Source organism: Cebidichthys violaceus, unplaced genomic scaffold (genome assembly GCF_023349555.1).
Source record: "Cebidichthys violaceus isolate CVI_PGR_0920_01 unplaced genomic scaffold, fCebVio1.0.p SCAF_5, whole genome shotgun sequence".
Taxonomy (NCBI): domain Eukaryota; kingdom Metazoa; phylum Chordata; class Actinopteri; order Perciformes; family Stichaeidae; genus Cebidichthys; species Cebidichthys violaceus.
In genome coordinates, this window is record NW_027176705.1 from 11,708,962 (window position 1) to 11,729,783 (window position 20,822).

The 20,822-nt window shown below is 40.5% G+C and overlaps 1 protein-coding gene across 1 annotated transcript; it reads left to right on the forward strand.

Annotated features, from left to right (window-relative positions):
- The first annotated feature begins 1,965 nt into the window (after window positions 1–1,965).
- On the forward strand, window positions 1,966–18,598 carry alx4b (ALX homeobox 4b). The gene is given in 4 exon segments (XM_068730927.1): window positions 1,966–2,317; window positions 17,188–17,210; window positions 17,212–17,316; window positions 18,278–18,598. Coding segments are annotated over 4 exon segments (801 nt in total).
- The last annotated feature ends 2,224 nt before the right edge of the window (window positions 18,599–20,822 follow it).

Here is a 20,822-nt window from a genome sequence, read left to right on the forward strand (position 1 = left end):
TATATATATATATATATATATACGTATATATATATATATATGTGTGTGCATTGAGACATTTTCTTAGATCTCAATGCACCGTTCAAAAGATTTCTTTGTGAACATAGTATTTTTTCTTTTAAACATTGAATTAAAAGGGTTGTGAATATACAATAGGCCACCGGTTATAATTTATTGAATATCTTTTCAAGCAAAAAATTATGCATCAAACTTTGGTGCATCATTTTTGCATTGATTCCACTATTTTAGCTTGTGCAACAAAACCTGTACATTTCATGATACCCCAGCTCACAACACAAGCATCTCTAATAGCAATATCAAAAATAAAATTGGCCTTTTAGGAAACTGCAACATTGGGAAATAATTCACTGGAAATTATATGTCTTTGAGGGACAAAAAACCCCACTATCTTTTGTGAGTAGTTAGTGGTTTTATGGCATCCTTACTGTGGTTATGTATGTTTTTCTTAATTTACTGATGTGACAAAGAACAGGTAAAATACTTAACACTTTTGTATTGAATTAAATTGTATTGTATTGAAAATATATTGTATTACTTTAATTAAAGGCATGTTAAGAACTTGTGGATCATAGAAAGTTATGTTTTTACAGAGGAAAATGGATGAGGTAATCAGCGAAGAATTAAACACAAAAGTGTGATTTCTGTACACGTGAAAATTGGAAAACATAAATTCCAATATTGTCAAGTCAAAAGCACACAGCGCCATACCATGTCGGTAAAGAACTAATGACCCTGTGATGTCATGTATTTATGCACATTTCAATTAATTGCAGTATAGCAATCACTGCCATTGTTATTGTCGACGGGTTTCTAGTATTGAATTGCCTTGATGTTCCGCTACAGGGGCTCACTTGTTCACACTCTAAACGACTTACAGAGATATCGGGTGGCCTTTCTTCAACGGCTGCACATATGAAAACAGGATTTACAAATATCTCAGTAAAGACAACAGACGGCTCGCTATAAAATAGTATCCATCGTCTCATCTCATAAAGATTAAATGTAGTGCAGTAGGCTGTATTTCTCAAGAAAAAACAAAGATGCAAAATATAATCGAAGTCTCAAGTAATTGAAATTAGATTATCTGTGGAATATAATGAGCCCGGACGCCAACGGCTAATCGTGTGTATTACTTCATATATAATTTGAGTAATCATACTATTTTTATTCTGAAATCATTAGAAATGTAAACACATTCATTGGTTCTTCAAGTAACATTTGTTTTCCATCAAGATGTTTAATGGCTGAAATAATTATTCAGGATGCAACTGACCCTACAATTCGTTCAAAGTGATAAATGAGGCATTCAAAAGTTATTATAAACTTTTAAAAACAAAATCACTTTTATTCGGAAGCCGCATTGCTGGCCTGAACACAATCGGCCGAGTATGGATGATTTGCCCTTGATGAACCATCGCGAATGAAGCGTAAAATTGTGCCCTCTCCGCCCCAGTGCCATCACTCATAGCCTATATTCATATCCAAATTGCATTAATGTCATGTGTAAAGCCCCCGCCCCTATTTTTCAACCTTTTTTTCCCTTCTTTTTTTTTTTAGCTAATAAGCGACCTAACTCGGTCATGTCATCAGCACTTGGGAGAGGTCTTGAGGCCAAGAGATCTGGGTCCCATCCTCTGAGGAAAGACGGGTTTGTGTAACTCTGCTCAAACCTGAGGGGGAGTTTGGAGTGTTTGGTCAACGACAGTGGTTCCTGGAAAAGATCTGAATCGTTTTATAACCAAACCCAGCTGCGGTCTGGTGTGCGCTGCAGTCTCTGCGTGCATGTGTGTGTGTGTAGGTTCATCTGTCTGTATGAGGTAGAGGGAGAGGTGGGGGTGTCTGCACTTCCCTCTCCAAGAGAGAGAGAGAGAGAGAGAGAGAGAGAGAGAGAGAGAGGGAGAAAAAAAAGTTTGGTCTTTTTCTTCCCTTCACTGTTTTTTAGGCATGAACGCCGAGACCTGCGTTTCATACAGCGATATGACATCCATGGATTCATATTATAGCCCCTCTGCAGCGCAAGGTAGGGATCACCAGACGGACCACTTTAGGACATTTCCAGCCACTGACACCAAATACAGCCCCACTGCCTTCCTGCCCAACAAAGGTCAGGCTTACGGAGAAAAGTCCCGGAGCCCCTTCCAGCAGGAGTGCCAGTCATTGGACGCCTCCACAGCTGGGCAAGGCACTTTCAGCAAATACCACCTCTTCATGCAGAGGTCGTCTTGCAAAACACCCCCCGAGGAGGACAAACTGCACCAAGAGAGCGGGCACAACGGAGCGCTCATCGCCTGCTATGGTGAGTGGAAAAACAAACTTTCAGATGATTGAGTAACAGGAGTCCACTTGGCCAGGTGAGGCTTCCCAACATAAAACGCGAGTCCAGAATTGAATTTGCGAAGCTGTTCTACATCTGAAAAAGAGCGGAATTGCCACGAAATATGCAACAGAGATGTTTGATAGCAGCTATGCAACATTCCAATCAGGGACTTGTCGGGATGTTTTCTCCGAGCAGTTTAATTTCTTATACCTGTGCAGATAATTCTAACGTCACCGATCATTGCTCCGCTTGTTCCCACAAAACCTGCCAACACAGCCCAAAGTGGTTTGGAAGTATCAATCGCAATTAATGCGACCAAACTTGCCATTATGGTCCCGTGTGCGAACTGACACGTCGTGTCGTGTGTTTCATCCGCAATTGTCTCTTCTGATTTACGCGTACAAAACGATTTCAGCAGGTTTGGTGCAAAAACACCCTTTGTTTTCTTTTCTTCTTCCTGTGTCCTGTGAGATGGGAAACCTCCATCGTGCGTAAAACGCAAACTTCACTTTCCAGCTGCAGCACGCGGGGCATCAGCTCGTATTGAAACGGCCCAGCAGTTATGTGCGTAACACAGTTAAGAAGAGGCATGCTCTTACCGACCATCAAATTGTCTCTTTGGTCATCAAAATTAAATTAGGGCGCTTTTAATGCGATAATCTGCATTACAATCCTTAATATTGGAGATGAGTCGGACAATTAAATTAACAGGTTTTCAGATGGCACAAATAGTGAGCTCCAAACCGATAATATTTTCATGTCTTTGCTCTGCCTGATTGGCTCCAATTAGATTTAATTGCGTGGGGACTCTACTGTAATGGGTGAATGATGAGGGTGTAAATAAAACTTTGACCCTCGTTAGGCTGGCGGCCACTTTGAAGCAGCATTAACTCCTGTTTATTTTCCCCACCACAAAACCATTTCCCCCTAACCGGAAACACGCACGATACCATAGAGAGAACTGTAACGTTAAGAAACAAAAACAGGCGTCAAATGCTTTTGGTAAATTAAAACGGACAAACTGATTCGATTGGTTTGGTCAAAGACCACATCTCTACCTGCTCATAAAGGATAACACACACACACACACACACACACACACACACACACACACACACACACACACACACACACACACACACACACAGAGAGAGAGAGAGAGAGAGAGAGAGAGAGAGAGAGAGAGAGAGAGAGAGAGAGAGAGAGAGAGAGAGAGAGAGACACGCAGACAGATATCATGACAGTAAATCCTCTGTATTTGAATCCAAATGTAAGTCTTGAGCTTTGGCCCACAACTTGAAAATAATAAAGATTGAAACACTGACAGCTTTTTAATTACATTCTACAAAACGCAATCATGTCAAATCTTTCTTGTTTACACTGAGTTGAATAGAGACGCTCTGAACTTTTCATTTTGAGGTTATGGGAAATACAAACATTAGGTATTTGTGAATAAAGTCACAAAGCACGATAGCTCCTTATCCTTCGGCCTCTCTTACTCACACTCTTTCTTTGTAAAGTGTATAAAAATGTATTTGAGTTACATGTGAAAATAATCCACTGATATTGTTTTAAACGGATTAATCAAATTTGTCTTTTCAAAATATGAAAATATCAAAACTTATCATTTGATGATAATTTTTTGCTAAACTGGTCTGTGTGTGGAAATGCAGACCCCCAAATCCCAATTTGTAAAAACGGTATATACAGCAAATTCTCGGCCAATTTATATCATTTGCAATAATAAAAATAATAATATTGATAATAATAATAATAATAATAATAATAATAATAATAATAATGTAAGGCCACAATCTTTTACTCGTCGCGTTTACGCATGAAGCCATCACTCTTTTTTATTTTCCTTTAGAGCTGCTTGTCCATCAGTATTACATTGAAATGTTTAGTGCAGTCGTTTCAGGATGTTTTGACAGTTTTGGGAAATCGGCCAGCAAAAATAGCCTTTACATCTCCAAGATCAATCTTTTCAAAAGCTAGTCTTTTTTATAATGGCTGTAAAGTTTTTATTACCTATTAACCTTGACATATCTGGGAAATCGAGACGAAATAAAATTGTTGTACTGAGTTGTTAATAAACCGCAGTTATTATGCTGTGAGTAAACTGCTCTTTTAGTCCAAACCATGAAGAAAGACAGTGTCAAACGAATTAATGTCCCAAAAAGCGTCTTTGAATTTCTACTATTTTTTCAGAATTTGTATTGCTATTATTATTATTTAGCTCAACCTGGAGATATCAGAGCCTGTCCGCAGCAGATGCGCACGAAGGGGCGAGTTAGTTACATTACATTTCTGGACTTATTTGGATTTTTTTTTTCTCGCTTGTTTTTTATTCACGTTAGACTTTTAGAGTAAAATATAGCTTAGCGCAGGTTGTCAGGTTTACTCGCAAACCAAGCAATCTTCTTTTTACAACACGGAGACTTAAATATAATCACCGGATTCATGGCAGGAAAAACATCCCTGCGCTTATAGACAAGAAGAGCTCTGGCATTAATGTAACTCAGATGTCAAACTTCTCTGCCTTTATTTCCTGTAGGGACAAATCTCCTTTAACCCTTCAGACTTTGAACAGGGGAGTTTGTATACATACAAATGAATGTTTTTAGCGTCTTATCTCATAGCCTAGCTACATCATTTTAAAGATGTAAATGCAAAGATAGAGTATTTTAAAATAACTAGATAGTGGCTGTTTTCCTTGTGAATATCACAGACTGCAAATTCTAGTTAACCCATCATTTGACTGACTTCTACACCACTAACTGGACGTAAATTGAAGGCAGCAGTAACATGAAGTTACAGAGGAGAAAAATGATAAATGGTTCCTGATGTGTTTATTGGAAAATGCTGGTGTATTTTACTCCACAAGTCATTTCCTTAATCAAACCTGTATTTTACACAATGGCATGGTAGTTTCAAGTTTCAGAAAATGACTTTGTTGTTATAATTTGTGGCTTGATTCGTTCAGTAAAAGGTGATATGATGACCTGCCTCAGAGCTGCCTGAAGCTGTGACTAAGACATTGTTGGACGATGAAAAACGACATGTCTGTCTAATAAACATTTACACAAATTAGAGTCACTTCCAACACAGTTAAATTGTTTCTACTCAACACGTTGCCATTTTTGTTGGTACCTGAAATCAACACGGCAGCTGTTGGAGCATGGATAGGCTGAGAGCTGACAGCATCCAACTGAAAGAAACTGCAAGACGATGTGTAAGAAGATTTCTGAAGAAAAAAACTCTGTGTCTTACAACAACAGTAGAGGTATACATCCCAAAAGCAACAACAAAAGGTTCAAATTACAAAATAAAAATAAACAGTGGTGGAAGAAGTGCCCATGCATTTCCTTAAAAGTAGCAATACAACAATGTAAAACTACTGTATTACAAATAAAAGTCCTGCATTTAACATTTGACAGAATATCAGCAAACTGTACTTAAAGTATCAAAAGTTAAAGAAGTCATCATGCAGAGTACCCGTACTATTGGCATCAGCAGCATTTCAATGTTATTACAATACTGGGTTTAATCTATAACACCACGCAATATTTTATAAACTGATTATATCTTAATCTGCAAAGTCCCTAGTAAATATAGCTGTGAAATAAATGCAGATAAATAAAAAGTAAATTTCTCTCTAAAATGTGGAAGATTCAAGTCGCATAAAATGGAAATACTTAAGTAAAGTAAATGCGTCAAAATTATACTGAAGTCAAACCTTGTTTTTAGATGTATAAAAAGTCAGGCAGGTCACCAAACAATGAAACTTTTACTGTATCGATTTGAAAAGGCAGGGCTCTGGGGATTTTCAGTCAGTCACTTCATAGTCTCAGAGCAGCACCTACACGTCTTTGTGGTCCTCCAGAGACAACACTCGTCTTCTTTTGATGTGTCCGTGTCTCCCTCCCTGCCTAAAGGTGCTGACCTTTAGCTCGGCTTTCCTGCCCTCGTCTGTTTGGAGAGAAGGACAAGTTTCACTGCACACACACGCACGCACACACACGCATGCACACACACACACACACACACACACACACACACACACACACACACACACACACACACACACACACACACACAGCAGAGAAAATCCATTCGTAACCCCCTGTGTGAAACCCTCCGGTGTCAAAGTCGAGGGCATCGCAACATTTGGGGTCCAGTTTTACATGGTAGACATTTAACTACACCAATAAGACAAAGGATGCTACTTTGACGATGCATGTTGTAGGCAATTGTAGGCCTAATTATGGTGGGATCGCCTTTTATCGCTTTTTTTGGGTCTTTTACAGCCACTGATTTAGCACAGTAATGACATCTTCACACCAATAACACACTGCTGGTGAAATTTGAAGACATAAAAGGCTGCAGTTTATTCCGACTTAAACCAAGATTTATTTTTTGGGGCAAAGCGAGAATACAATCCGCTTCTGCTGCCATGCAAGTGTAAACATTTCATGAGATTTATATGCAGTAGGACCAACACTCAGGTGTCATAGTACTTCAATCTCCTGCCCTTTTGTTCCCTCACCATCTTCACCCTAACACAACCATTTATTTCAGCCTCTCGTAATGGCCGTCTGCGTAGATTGGCTAGAGCAGGGAGTAATGGGAACCAGCCTCGCAGCCCAGACAACTGTGGCACACTTCAGCAAGTCAATGACATGAGTGGAGGTGACAAGGACTCAGGATCATTTTACCATTTAGCTTTAATTGTGGCAGGGCAATTTACATTAGGCTCAGTTTGCACGGCCGAGTGAGAGCAGCGGGGCAAAAAGGCTCAAGCAGTCCAGCGCTTCCTTTGGTCTCTTTGTCACCGCTTCATGCAAACTGAACACTTCTACAGGACCAACCTTATAGTAACGGGACTTTTTTTGCCGCACTCACTTGACTTGAATTTCTCATAATTGTTTGTACATTCTCAACAGCTAGTGCCAACCATTTTGTGGTATCACCTTCTTGTGTACAGTCATGTGGCTTCAACAATGTGTCAAAAACATAAAGATACTGCCTAAATACTAGTTTTTAGGAGAGAGAAAGGTTTTAATATTTAAGCTAATTGATATTTGAAACTTTGATATCTTTTGAAAAGTTGAATAGTTACTCACTTGACCACGTAAAGAATGATTTGAAATATATTTAAAATATAGACAGATATAGTAGATATAAGTAGATATATAATATATAGTAGAAATTAATTGATGGTTTTCTGGCAGCTATTTTGCTTTTTTGTTATTTCAACATTCAATATGTGATATTGACAGCACCTGGTGTTTTTAATATGCAGTTTAATTGCACTGAAAGGCCAAAAAAACATACTTAGGAGTTGTTTGTCTGTCTCAATGACTTAAAACTTTACAAACCTGCAGTATTTCATGGGTTAGGTTTGGTGGACATGTTGGCCTTCAACAAATGATCATTTAATAGTATTTTGTTGGTGACTGAAAAGTTGTTTTTCTGCCGTTAGACAATTATTTTTTATGATTCCAAAACTCACAGTACTGTTGCAGGGCATTGTTAGGATGGATGTCTTTGGTTTTTTTGGAAGTTGAATCATTGCTATAGGAAAAAGTGATTGTGCATGTTGTTAAGTGAGTTTCCCAGAGAAGTATCTTTTCCTTTTATGTGCGTGCACACAAAAATGTACTCTAGCGAGTTTTCCCCACTCGGATGGAATGTTCTCCTTCGATGAGAAAACAAAAAAAACATGAGATGAAGGAAATTCTGTTTTGCTCCAAAGTCGGAGAGAAACATTTGGAAGAGAGCAGTTGGGAGGAAGAAAACCGCAGAGGGGGAGAAAGCGAGGAAGACAAAGAGTGCGTGATTTATCAGTCTTATGCTTTACAGAGGGTTTGTTTTACACTCTGTGAGTTTTGCACAGCGTGCTGCGATGGCTCATCGCACTGCTCAGTCAGCAGCGCTGAATTTCAAAGTGAATGGCTACCTATCACATGGTCACAAAAGAAAACTTAGGACTGTGCTGATGTTCACTGATGTTCTGTCAGTGAGTCACATCCACTGTTTCCAAATCACAGCAGTGGTGACTGAGGCCAATGTGCCTGTGTGTGTGTGTGTGTGTGTGTGTGTGTTTCCGTATTGTCCCAAAATGTTTTGATGAATGCACCTGACACCACACCAAGCAAGTATAGTGCCAAGCTATTCATAGTCGTGTTATTTGTACTTCCAAAAGAGACAAGGTTGGATTTCAATAACAGAGGGTCAGAGAAACTTTGACTGCATCTTCAGCAGTGCTGTGAGAAGATTTAAAATCCTTTACTTAAACATTCTATCTGTAACTTTTTACTTTGTATTTCATTTTTTATATCGCCAATGGTTGAAAGGATTGTAATGTAACTTAAAAAATGAGACCTTCCCTGCCTTTCTTGCCTGAGTCCACATGCTCTGTTTCTTCTGTGTACATTTTGCAGCAGCGGCCCGTAGACGCTTTGTGGTGTTGGCTAATGAAGTGATTTGCAAACGGCAAACTAGCGTTATTCTAAACATGATTGTAATTTATTTTTCCATCATTCTATCAACATAATGAGGTCGCTCGTAGTCAACCTAAAGAAAATTATCACCTGAATCTGCAGCTCTTCACGGCTTTACGGAGCTTTAAAGTGAGTTTCAGGTTATTGTGAAGCTGTCTAGCCGACAACTTTACTGTTTTTGCTTCACTCTCACTGCTCTTATGATGTTGCTTTCTACCTTCTCAGCAGCAGCAGACATAGTTAGCGACATGCTGGTGAACACAGTGGAGCATTTAGCAGCTAAGGAGACAGATATTTCTCTCAGGAATTGGTTGAGACCAAAAAACAGAGCTAAAAGATAAATATTGCACTGTAACTGGATGAGTAAATAACTTTAATAACTTGTTTTCTAACAAGTTCACCAGATCAACTTAAAAAGTGATGTTAGGTCACTGTGGTGTTCTCAACTTGTTTCCGCTGCCCTCAAGTGGCCAAAAAATCAGTTATTGTAGATTTAAATAAAAGTAGTAATGCTACAGTATAAAAATACTCCATCAAACGTCAAAGTCATATATTTAAAAGCTTTAGTTTTAAAAGTAAAAGCTCTGTTTACAGTAGGAGACAGAATGAACCCTGCCAGTGTTATTACATTATACGTTATTTTGTAGGATTATTTCCAAGGAGGCATTCATGTTTAAAAAGGATTTTAATGTAGCAGGTGAAGATTAACCATTTAAGTACTTTTTATACGAATAATTTAAACAGTCTCAGAAGCATAAAGTATAAAAAAACAGTGAACGTATCTACATTCTTTCTCCTTTCAAGTACATTACTTGAGTAAACGTAGTTATATCCCACCACTGATCTTCAGTTAGCTTGTCATTTGTTAAAGTCCCTTTAAGTTATGAATAAATTGTAAATTACATGTATCATATTCTTGCCTTGGCTTAATGGTCCAGACCACATATCATCAGAATCAGTGTCTCAGCCAGCCTCCGTCTTTGCAGCCAAGCAAAGCTTAAGAGTTATCCACTGTCCAAATCTTCATGTTCAAGCCCAATCCATATTTTAAGTAAGTAAAACAAATCCCAGACACACAAATAAATACCTTGCTCACACGTTTCCTTTCCTCTGTTCTCTGTATTTAGTTAGACAAACTTTACTTTATTTTCCTTTTCTCTTTCTCCATCTCGTTTCTCTCTACTGTTTACGTTTCCCTCTGTTTCGGATATTTCTTTTTCAGTTTGAGCAACATGTTGTTAATCTCTCCCCGTCGCCGTGCGGTGTGTAATTTATAGTGTTTCCTCTTAACACCGTGAGCTGACCCCAGTCATCCCAGTCAATAAAGAGGCAGTGAAGGTGCCCTGTCGCTTTACAGCCAGTTAAATTACACTTTGATGTTTCCCCTTCACGTTCAACTGGGAATTAATAGCCGTCCACGCTGAATGTCTGACCCACAGGAACATCATTTTGGCACTGATGTCCACATAAGAAGTGCCCCACAATATTAAAAAAAATATATTAAATCAGTGCTTATAGATTATATATATTATAGATCAGTGACGCGCTACGTTGTAAAACTAAACTGTGCTGTGTGTGTGAGTTACATGTGAAAATCTAGACTTGAATATAAACTCCTGCGTTGTTGTTCCGTCGTCAGGTGGAAATATTCACGAGCTAAAGACAGTACAATCAGAAGTGCAGGTGTAATATGTTTTATGGCGGGTTTTTGAGGAAGAAAAAGGCAATTTTACTACTCATGAACGTTGATATGGAGGTTGTGATGCGGCGTATGTTTTTCATAGTCCCTCCTTCCTGCCTGCTGCCACAGAGATTATATTCTGACAGGCGGTGTTTGCAGTAAGACTTTCCTATGTTCTTCCTACATATGGTGTTCCCTGCAGGGGGGCCAACTGCTGTTCACCTTGTGCGCTGTTGGAGAGCCTCACAGCTACAGCAGATCGTATGGATAACAAGCAGGAGATTGTCACAATATCTCGCTCTAGCCAAAAAAACATCAGTGACATGCGATACAAACAATGGCCTTTGATCAGCCAGAGGCCTCATGGGTTCAAACAGCCTGACAGCTCTTGCCTTGTGGGGACTGTGGGTGCCAGCCAGGGAAATATGATGAAATAACTAGAGAACATTGATGCTGGGATAAAAACACATTTGGTCCCTTCAAGCCTAACAGGATGTGTTTCTCATAGACAGCGAGGCAATGTCGCGTTTGCCAACCAGTGAGCAGAAACAGAGCCACCAAAACATGGCTACTTAGTGCAACTCCGTTTCCAGCACTGCAGGGCAAACATCTCAGGAACCACAGCCTCAGTTCTCATTCAATCTTGCAGGGCTGAAATGCGTCACAGTTCTTCAATCCTAAATTACAGAATGCAGACTGTAAAGCAAGACAAGAAAATGAAATCAGTATGACAATGGGCTTCTGCATGCACAGCTCCCCTCAGCGAGTTTTCAGTCGCAGTGAATAAAAACTTAAAACTACCGACCCAAATGTGTTGGTAGCATTGCATAGAAAACTGTTTTAATCCTTATCTGATGTGGAAATCTGACAACCTTTTGACTTTTTCAAACATCTTTGTGTCTGAATCTTATCCTACGAAGACAAAAAAAAAGGATGCACTTGAGATATACACTTGTGTGCATGTGTCTGTCAGAGAGAATCCATGACAAGATATCCATTGACCTCACCTTGCAGCATACTACCAAACATGGCTATGAGTTGGGAGTCACTGGGTGAGTGTGTGAGATCTCCTGTGCTGACAGACTGCTGAGAATTGCACTTGGAGCTCACATGAACGCACACACCTCCAGGTTCTAACCTGACAAATGGTTTGATGGACAGAGACGTCCTCGATCCTGAAAATAACTTCACCTCAGATGGTATTGAAGGAGCAGGGAGCTGCAGAGCTGTGAGTCGCCACCAGACTGAGCCAAAGAGAGGGGGGGGGGGGGGGGGGGGTTAACAGGCCTTTCTAAGAAGCTTGAAACAAAACACTTTCAGCTTTAATAACATCCTCCTCGATGTGCATGTGTATTCATTATTAATCCAAAGATATATACTGGATAGTTCAGTGAAGGGCAGCAGCAGGGCAAAAAGAGCTGCCAGCTTACACAGCAACACAGGCAGAGACACGGCAATGGACATTTATGATCATAGAGCTGTCTGAGGTTTCACAGTTCAGCTGAAGTCGTGAAGAAAGCAACTGTGTGTGTGTGTGTGTGTGTGTGTGTGTGACAGAGAGAGAAAAGAAAGACAGTAAAGATGGGGCTTTTCCCATTTTTGCTGCCAGGTGACTTTGCAGCCACATGATAGATATCAACCAACTGCAGGGCTGAGTGGAAGATAGAGAGAGTGGTGTGTGTGTGTGTGCGTGTGTGTGTGTGTGTGTGTGTGTGTGTGCATGTGTGTGTGTGTGTGGGGTGTTTCATGTGTTTGTGTCTAGGAGCTGAGGGTGCCGGTGGTTGAGGAGGGTTTGCAGTAAAAAAGCTGCAACTTTCTGTTAGTCTCAAATTATGGGCCAGGCTGTCTGTTCTCCAGCACATCACAGAATGATCTACGAACTGGATCCCGAAAGCAGCCAGTGATCCAGGCCATCCATTCCACAGCAGATACAGACAAACAGACTGACACACATACACAGCATCACGCGCCAGATTTCAAAACTGTCACATAATTTCCTATCAAAGAGTGAGAAATTCCTTTGTTCCACCCCATGAATTATTATGCTGATCCTACAAATAAATCATATATATATTTCCAAGCGACTGAATATTAGTGTTGAGAAGAGGCTCAGTAAAAATAGTTTAAATCTGTTTGTTTTCTGGAGATACTAACACAAATTAGCAATGGTAAGAAAATATCATAAAATCATTGTGGAAAGGTGAAAAAGATCACAAATCCAGGCTTTTTAGTGACAAATGTTGCATCATGGACAGACAGTATTGCAAAAAGCCACTTTCAATATTTTGAATGAGGCACCAAAAAGAAGGAGTTAAGGATTTTTTAAGTCTCAATATTAACGGCTTTCCCTGCGTACTTTATTATCTCATTCATTTGAATCATCTGAAGAATCCGCACACACCGCTTAAATCAGTTAACGCTGCGCTGCAGCCTTACATGCACATCTTTATGTTGGGTAACACATTCACAAAGCTCTGATTTTGAAAACATGAACCTCTTCTAACACTTTTCATCTCTTTCCTGTCTCTGCAGGTAAAGACAGTTCAGGTCTGCCAGACTCTGACTTGGCACCGGACTCCGACCCACCTGGAATGGACACCAGTTACCTGGCTGTGAAGGATCAGGGCGTGAAGGCGGCCTCTGATAGGCCACCGGGCAGAGACTTGTCAAGCCCTCTGGACAAGGGCGATGGCGGCGAAAGCAACAAGGGCAAGAAAAGGCGCAACCGCACAACCTTTACAAGCTACCAACTGGAAGAGCTGGAGAAGGTTTTCCAGAAGACGCACTATCCTGACGTTTACGCCAGGGAGCAGCTGGCACTGAGGACTGACCTGACTGAAGCCCGTGTGCAGGTAATGCAGGACACTCAAAAAACCAGCAACACAAACAGAAACACAAACCAACCAACCTATCCGATTTCTAAACAGAATTTAAAAAGGTAATCACGGCAGCCTGTCCTATCAATGAGTAATAAAGAGCTCTTGGTCGCAGCAGAACGGAGGATGTTTTAACAACACAACCTCCTGGATCCTTCAACATCTGCAGAGATAACGTCACTCACACAACATGAGAGATTTATCTGGTAATGTGGGAGTCATGGGGAGAGAGAGTGGGGGAGTGGGAGCTAACAGAGGCCAGGGGGCCCATGGGGCTGAGGTTGGAGCTGCCTGGGCCTCATATGTGCAGCTTTAGGAGAGCAGACTTTCATCAACATACGAGGAGACTTGTTTGAATCTGCTGTGTGTCGATGGGGTCGTCTCAGTGGCCTTTTGCTTCGTGCTCGCGCTGTTTTGATATCCTGAATTTGTGAGTTCACTTCTGCAGGTATTAGTTGAGCCTGGTGCCTACAGGTTTACATACGATCCGGTCATGACTGCTGTAATACACTCCAACATTGGTGAACAGAGAAAGAGACCGCGACCATTTCTGTTCATGTGTGTGGCGCATGTTTGTTTACGTGTGTGTCTGTGTGTGTGTAAGTGTGCACCACAGACTGCCAAAGCCCCTGGATTTTCTGTGTTTTTCTTTCATTAACATCTTGCTCAGACAAGAATGTGTCCCTGCTGTGGCGTAGGTGTGAAACCCTTCCCATGAGCTTTGAGCATTTTGTCGACTGATATTTCAAGTATTATCTGAATGTTTAGCAATTTTTAAGCATATGACATATTCAAGTTTTTGCTAAAAACTAATGCAAAGATATATTAAATATTTTGGCAACATTTTTGTTTCCTGCCAGTACTGTACGTGGGATGAGATAAGAGCTCTATTGAAAGCAATCTTTTACATGACAAGCTGGAACAGTGACCAGAAAACCTCCGCAGTGAAACACAGGAAGTCTGTGCAGCCGCAGGGTTATAACTCAACCCCGAGGCTCTGAAGGTATGCCGCTCAGCTCTGCTGCTCATACTATCACAGACCCGCCTGCTTCAGAATGGATGCAGCTTTACAGCCCTCGGCTCTCCCAGTGGCCCTTTCAAACACTCAAGTCAAAAAAGATAAAAGACACGAGATGCCTAGTCAGTCAGAAAAGAGAGCTCTGTCCTCATTTACAACAAGGACTCAGCTCATGAATTCCGAGTCTGGAGTGAAGGAAATGTTAAGAGAAAACCATTTAATGCTGCTCAAAGTCTACTTTATACAACAACAAAATGCCTAAAGTATGTGTATATAATTCTGAGGAGGACTGATGTTACATCTCATTGTTTGATGGTTCTCATGCCAAACAACAAGGGACGCTCAGTTGGAAAACTTTAGGGTCTAGAGTTGTTTGCTTTTCAGTCTCAGTTTTCAAAGGGAGAAACTACGTTCAGATCAGAGTCATATGCACTACAGATACATGGGAAGGTCAGGGTTCAAGGGTCGGGGTTTCAACAACATCACATTTCTCCGATTTGCCATTCTGTTAGCCGAGAGGGCTCACAGAACCACGATGGCATCTGACATGTGGAGTTCAGCGGGCAAACACAGGTGTCCATATGAGTTTATGGATCCAAACGGTTAATGGAAGCTGAAACAGCAGGAAAACCTGATTCAACCAATTAGGATGGAGATGATGGTTCCCTCTGGTCAGTCCAACTTGCAGACATGCAAAAGGGGTCAATCAATTTTACTGTCACTTTAGAAATACATTAAAAAATGTGTAATCTACGGAGAATGAGGAATCATGACAAAGACCTTTAAAAAAAAAAAGAAAAAAAAGAAAATATATTAATATATTTAATATATTCTAAGTCAGGCTCCCAGAACTATTTGTCAGATTTAGAGATAAAGAAGGTCAATTATTGATCAATCAACGGCATGAAAATCGGTTCTATTTTGATAATAAATCATTTATGTCATTTTACAAGCAACAATGCCTAATTTCAGCTTCTTAATTGTGAGGATTTTCTGTTTTGATTTGTGATACGAATAGATCATTCTTCAGTTTTGAACTAAGCAATATGAAAACAACAATACTTTTTTAAAAATCTTTTTTTTGAAACTAAAAATTGGTTCAAACATTAGCAAAGACACTCAAATTTCAATTGCATCATACACATCTATCACTCCACTGTCGTCCTGCACTTTACCTTTACTTGACCAGGGAAGTGAGAAATTATGTGGTTGAGGATTCTGCAAAATAGAACTAACTTACATTTAATGAGCAACAACACTGGTCAGAGGTGTTTCCATGATATTATTAGTGCTTTGGGGGTGTTGGAAAACCGAAGCCAGGCTCAGCCTTGGATTTCATTCTACTTTGGTATGGAAGCTGACATGAGTGACAGCAGAGGCGGGTTATCAATCCTCTGAGCCGTTCGCTCACTTCAAAGTGTTTTCAGGCCCATACAGCTCTCCTGCTGGGGCCAGTTTGGCATTTCTCTGCTCTTTCTCTCTTGGGCTGTAACATAAATAAAGCCTCATTGAAAGTCCACCACCGCTACTTAAGCTGTCATGGTCTTTACCAATTACTGTCACGACGCAGTGTGTGCAACACAAAAATATGTTCTCCCTGTATAATAGCCAACAGACTCAAAGCAGACAGTTAGCAGATGAGAGCTTTGGTGATACCTTACATGCATATTTGATGTATAAAAATCATAGAGCAACATTTATTTAGATAGAAACACAGTGATCTTGTATGGGGTTGTGGATCCTGAGTGACGGTGCAGAGGAAGATGTATGAAATCAACAAGGAGAGAAGGATTACGTCCTCTAATCTGTGTGCTTCTTTAATTTAGAAGGAGACATCATCTCAAAGCCAGGCGCTTTCAGCCTCAGGAAATTAAAAAGGAAAATGCAAACAACCCCCAGTAATAATCCCATCTCACTTTTCAATCTCCCACATTGCCTCCTTAGAGTTATGCGCAAAGAGTGGATGCATAAAATAAGAGAAATCCTCAAAATGCTATCGAGGACAAGTCAGGCAGGAGAGGTTTTTCTGCCATAATCAGTCCAGTCAGTTAGTCAAGACTTGTTTAACGTACGTTTACATTTTGACATTTGAAGAAAAGCATGTCAGGCTCAAAGCCCATCAGAGAGTATTTAGATCACTTCCACACACTCTGATGGAAATTCAAACACAATAATGCTTTCAATAAACAACAGTGTCATATTTAGATGTCAGAGATGATTATGGGAAACATAAGTCATGAGAAAAAGCTCTTGTCAGAAAACAAATAAGCAAAGGTGAGAGGGACGAGAGCTGTTTACATTTTGTTTTGAGGACCTCAGTGAAGGTTGCAGCACACTGTTTACAAGACTATTTTCTCCTTTTACATTCTCCAGTGTCTTTGCTCCCTCAACGCCACAGACTCACATCTATATTACTTCCATTGCCTCTGAATTGTATTTGTACCTGTGCACTGTAAGTTCACACTTAAGTTTGTTGTACTGCAGATATCATGTGGGATACTTATCTATTTTCCTGCTTTGGATGATCTGAAAGGGTAACTTTGTATCTATAGAAAAGAATTTCCTTCAGATTAAGGTGAAACTTCCTGTTAAAGAATTTATCTGTACAAGTCACTACACTCCTTTTTTCCTTTTTTGAATTCTAAACATCCCCTTGTCCAAAGACTTGATACTTCACGAGATAAAAGTAAAGATCCAATATTGTCTCAGACAAAGAAACCCTAACAATCCTGCCAGTTTTATGACATTCAGACATTTTCTTTCTGCAGGTGTGGTTTCAGAACCGAAGGGCCAAATGGAGGAAAAGGGAGCGTTTTGGTCAGATGCAGCAGGTCCGAACTCATTTCTCAACAGCTTACGAGCTGCCTCTTCTGACGCGTCCTGAGAACTACGCACAGGTACAGAATGAGTACTTTAATACACGTTTGATGTATTTTAGCCCATTTACTCCAAATCACCGTTTTTTTTCTCAATCCAAAGGTGACTTAACATTTTTAACTTTGATTCCTGCCTTCCAACCTCAAAGTCATTACTACTTGAAGAAACTGGCTTCATTACATCAACTAATTAATAGCCCTAATTTTCTTTGTCAGAGACAAATCAATGATCCTTTTAATAGTTTGACATTCTGGGAAATGTACTTATTCACTTTCTTGCTGAGAGTTAGGTAAGAAGATTGATACCATTGTCATGTGTGCACAGTAAATATGAAGCAAGAGCCAGCAGGGAGTTAGCTTAGCTTAGCATAAAGACTGGAAACTGGGGGAAACAGCTAGCCTGGCTCTGTCCAAAAGTAACTAAATCTTCCTATGATTACCCCTAAAGCTCACAGATTAACAAGTTATACCTCATGCAAAAACCAAAGTGTAAAAATAGAAATTTATGTTCTCTCTAAAGTTACGTAATGGAACTATTTTTTAGCCAGACATTCAATCATTCAATGCACAGCAAGCCAGCGAATAACCATATATACCCAAACTATTCCATAACATTTCCTCTGTTTTTCTATTGTTTGCTATTTCTGTTGGATTCTCCAACAACTTTGCTAATACATGCAACCCTTTTCTGAAGTGTTTTTCTCATCAATAAGAGAGGTTTTTGAAACTGTTTCTGCTCACAACCACATCATCATGAAACAATAACTATTAGTAACTAGGACAAAAACCTAAAGGAAAGTAAATGCTCACTGGCATGGATTTTCTATCTAGTAAGATGGAAATTGTTGGCCTGAGAGGCCGGAAATCAATCTAAAAATGTTTGTAATTGCCTGCAGTAATCTAAACAGCAAGTGCATTGTGTCACAGTTGATGCCACAGTTCTGTCACTCTTTTAAAATGTTGATTTCAACCAATATTTCAGATTCAGAACCCCTCTTGGATCGGTGGCAGCAGCGCAGCATCTCCTGTGCCGGGCTGCGTTGTGCCCTGCGACACCGTGACCCCCTGCATGACACCTCACCCCCACTCTGCCAGCGGGATGTCTGATTTTCTGGGCATGTCGAGCCCCGGAGGTCACATGGGACAGGCTCACATGGGCAGCCTGTTTGGAGGGCCTCCTGGCATGGCTACAGGCATCAACACGTACGATCTGAACATGGACCCTGACCGCAAGTCCTCCAGTATCGCCGCTTTGCGCATGAAGGCCAAAGAGCACAGTGCCGCCATATCTTGGGCCACATGATATGTTGATGTCGGCTGGATGGGGGACCTTGTTGACCCCTGAAATGTCTACACGAACCCAGCATGGTGAGAGGGGGCACTATAATCGAAATCTAAAGGCAACAGTGACTACCTTCATAAGTGTTGCAATTAAATAATTATCCAAATACATCGACGGGTGAAGATTACTCCAAGAGAGAAAAGGAGATTTTGCAAGATAAGTGGCGTGGCACTGCCATGTTTCTCAACCCCTCTGGTGGGAGAAAGCAACCAGTGTGTGAGTGAGCTTTGTGGAGAGCTTGGTGGGAGGTGATGCTGTACTGTCTAACAGGAGTTGCAGTGTAGTTCAGATGATAGGCGAAGGAACATGTTAGGAAAATAATTTCAAACAAATCCATGCACTTATTTGCTAAAATACAGGAAATTGTGTTTGTACAGTGCTTTCAGTGTCATTGTAGTTCTCTGTTCAGGTGCTGTTTTATTCTTACCTTATTATTTAAATTTTGAGTGTTATTGTTTTTGGTTTTTTTGCCTCCAGTCATTTTGTTACTGGTTTTGTTTTGACAAATAGTTCAGCAAGCATCCTTAAAAAAACTGAAATTATAATTTAGTTGTTATATGATATGCTCATATTATTCTAAGGCAATCTTTATCAGCATGCAGAAGTGTGTAACTTCAGTCACACTGTTGCTAAAGAAAACTCTTTATATCCAGCATATCTGTCACATTATTAAGCCTCTCAGATTCAATGCAAACATTTCAAATACTAAAAAGAATTACAAGTGGCTCCACCCTCTAACATTTAAAAGTCAAACGGATGAAATGTGGTTTGTTTTAGTGTGGTCAGGGTGAGAGATCCACCTGCCGCACTGACTCAGCCTGCTGATGGCCAGATAGAGGAAGGGATGGAGGAGGAAGTGGTGTGTGGGAGTATGAGAGGGGCACAGCAGGCCTGCTGCTCTCAGGGCTGAAGAGCCTGGGAGCAGCAGCCTCCAAACAGAACCAGCTCTGTTTTCAGGAGGATGGAGCGCAAGTGAACATGACTGTGCCCCCTTGCATTTCCAGTCTGAGGAGTTTCAGAGAGAGAAGTGCCTACTAGTCAGTCATTCTGCCAGAAATAACATCAAAACCAGCAGCAGCCACCTTTGAAACAGAGGAGGCTGGTGGAGAATACACAGTGTGTGTTGACACTCTTAAACACTGAAAGGATGTCAGTGTTCAACAGCCTTTTCTGGACTTCAAGACGGCTGTGTTTGGCTGTCATGGCCGACCGGTAAATGGTCATGAAGCAGCTCTGGCATTATAAGCGTTGTTGTATTTCTCTCTTTTTCTGTCGTTATTTCTGTTGAATCCTAACAAAGGAAGCTATCGACCAGATTGTTGCAGAGTAAAATGAATCGTCTTCAGAAAGATCTTGACTACATCTTAGTTGGATGCTGCACCTTGGACGACTCAGCACATGCTTGAGTATTAAATATCAGCTTCATCCTCCATCTTCAGACACCCTGAACTCCTTTTATAACACAAAGAAACATGCTCATGTTCATGACATATGCATCTAACATAACTCAAAACGATGTTGCATGACATTATTCAATTCTAGCAAGTAGGACCACACAATGATGTTAGAGCTGCCCGAGGTAGCAAAGCCTGAACATCAACCAGGCACAGTGGGAAACTAAACCAGGTCCCCAAACTCCCAGATTAACTCTTATTTGTTTTATTGGTACTTTAATTCCTAAATGCAATAACAATTGGGTCCTGCATTATGGATGTACTCTTTTGGCCTTATTTTGTAAAGGAGCTGTGTGTCAACATCCAGTTTTAAAATCTTAATTTATATTGTGCTAACATGGTGTACAAACCTAAATAAAATGGTGTTGAATCAAATAGCTGTACAATAAACTAAATGACACAGAGAAAACATGGGATCAGGTGATATTCCAGTAGAGGTGTGCTGGTTGGCTGCTCTACAGTGAGCTGTGTGCACTGTCCTTTAGGGGAACTTGGAGGCAACACGGCTAATGTCAAGCCCAAAGTTAGGTAGTTAAACATTTGGTAGAGTAGCAGAAGACGCAATGATAGACATTATGTGAGATAGTGTGTGAAGTTCGAGCCCAACCTCATTAGTTATTTGGCATGATACCTGATCAGAACCAGTAACGTGTAAAGGATACAGCCCCGTCAGGATTTGTGTTCCCTGTTTCCACTCTGGCTACAGTCTTCACTCCCTTGTTTACTCCCAT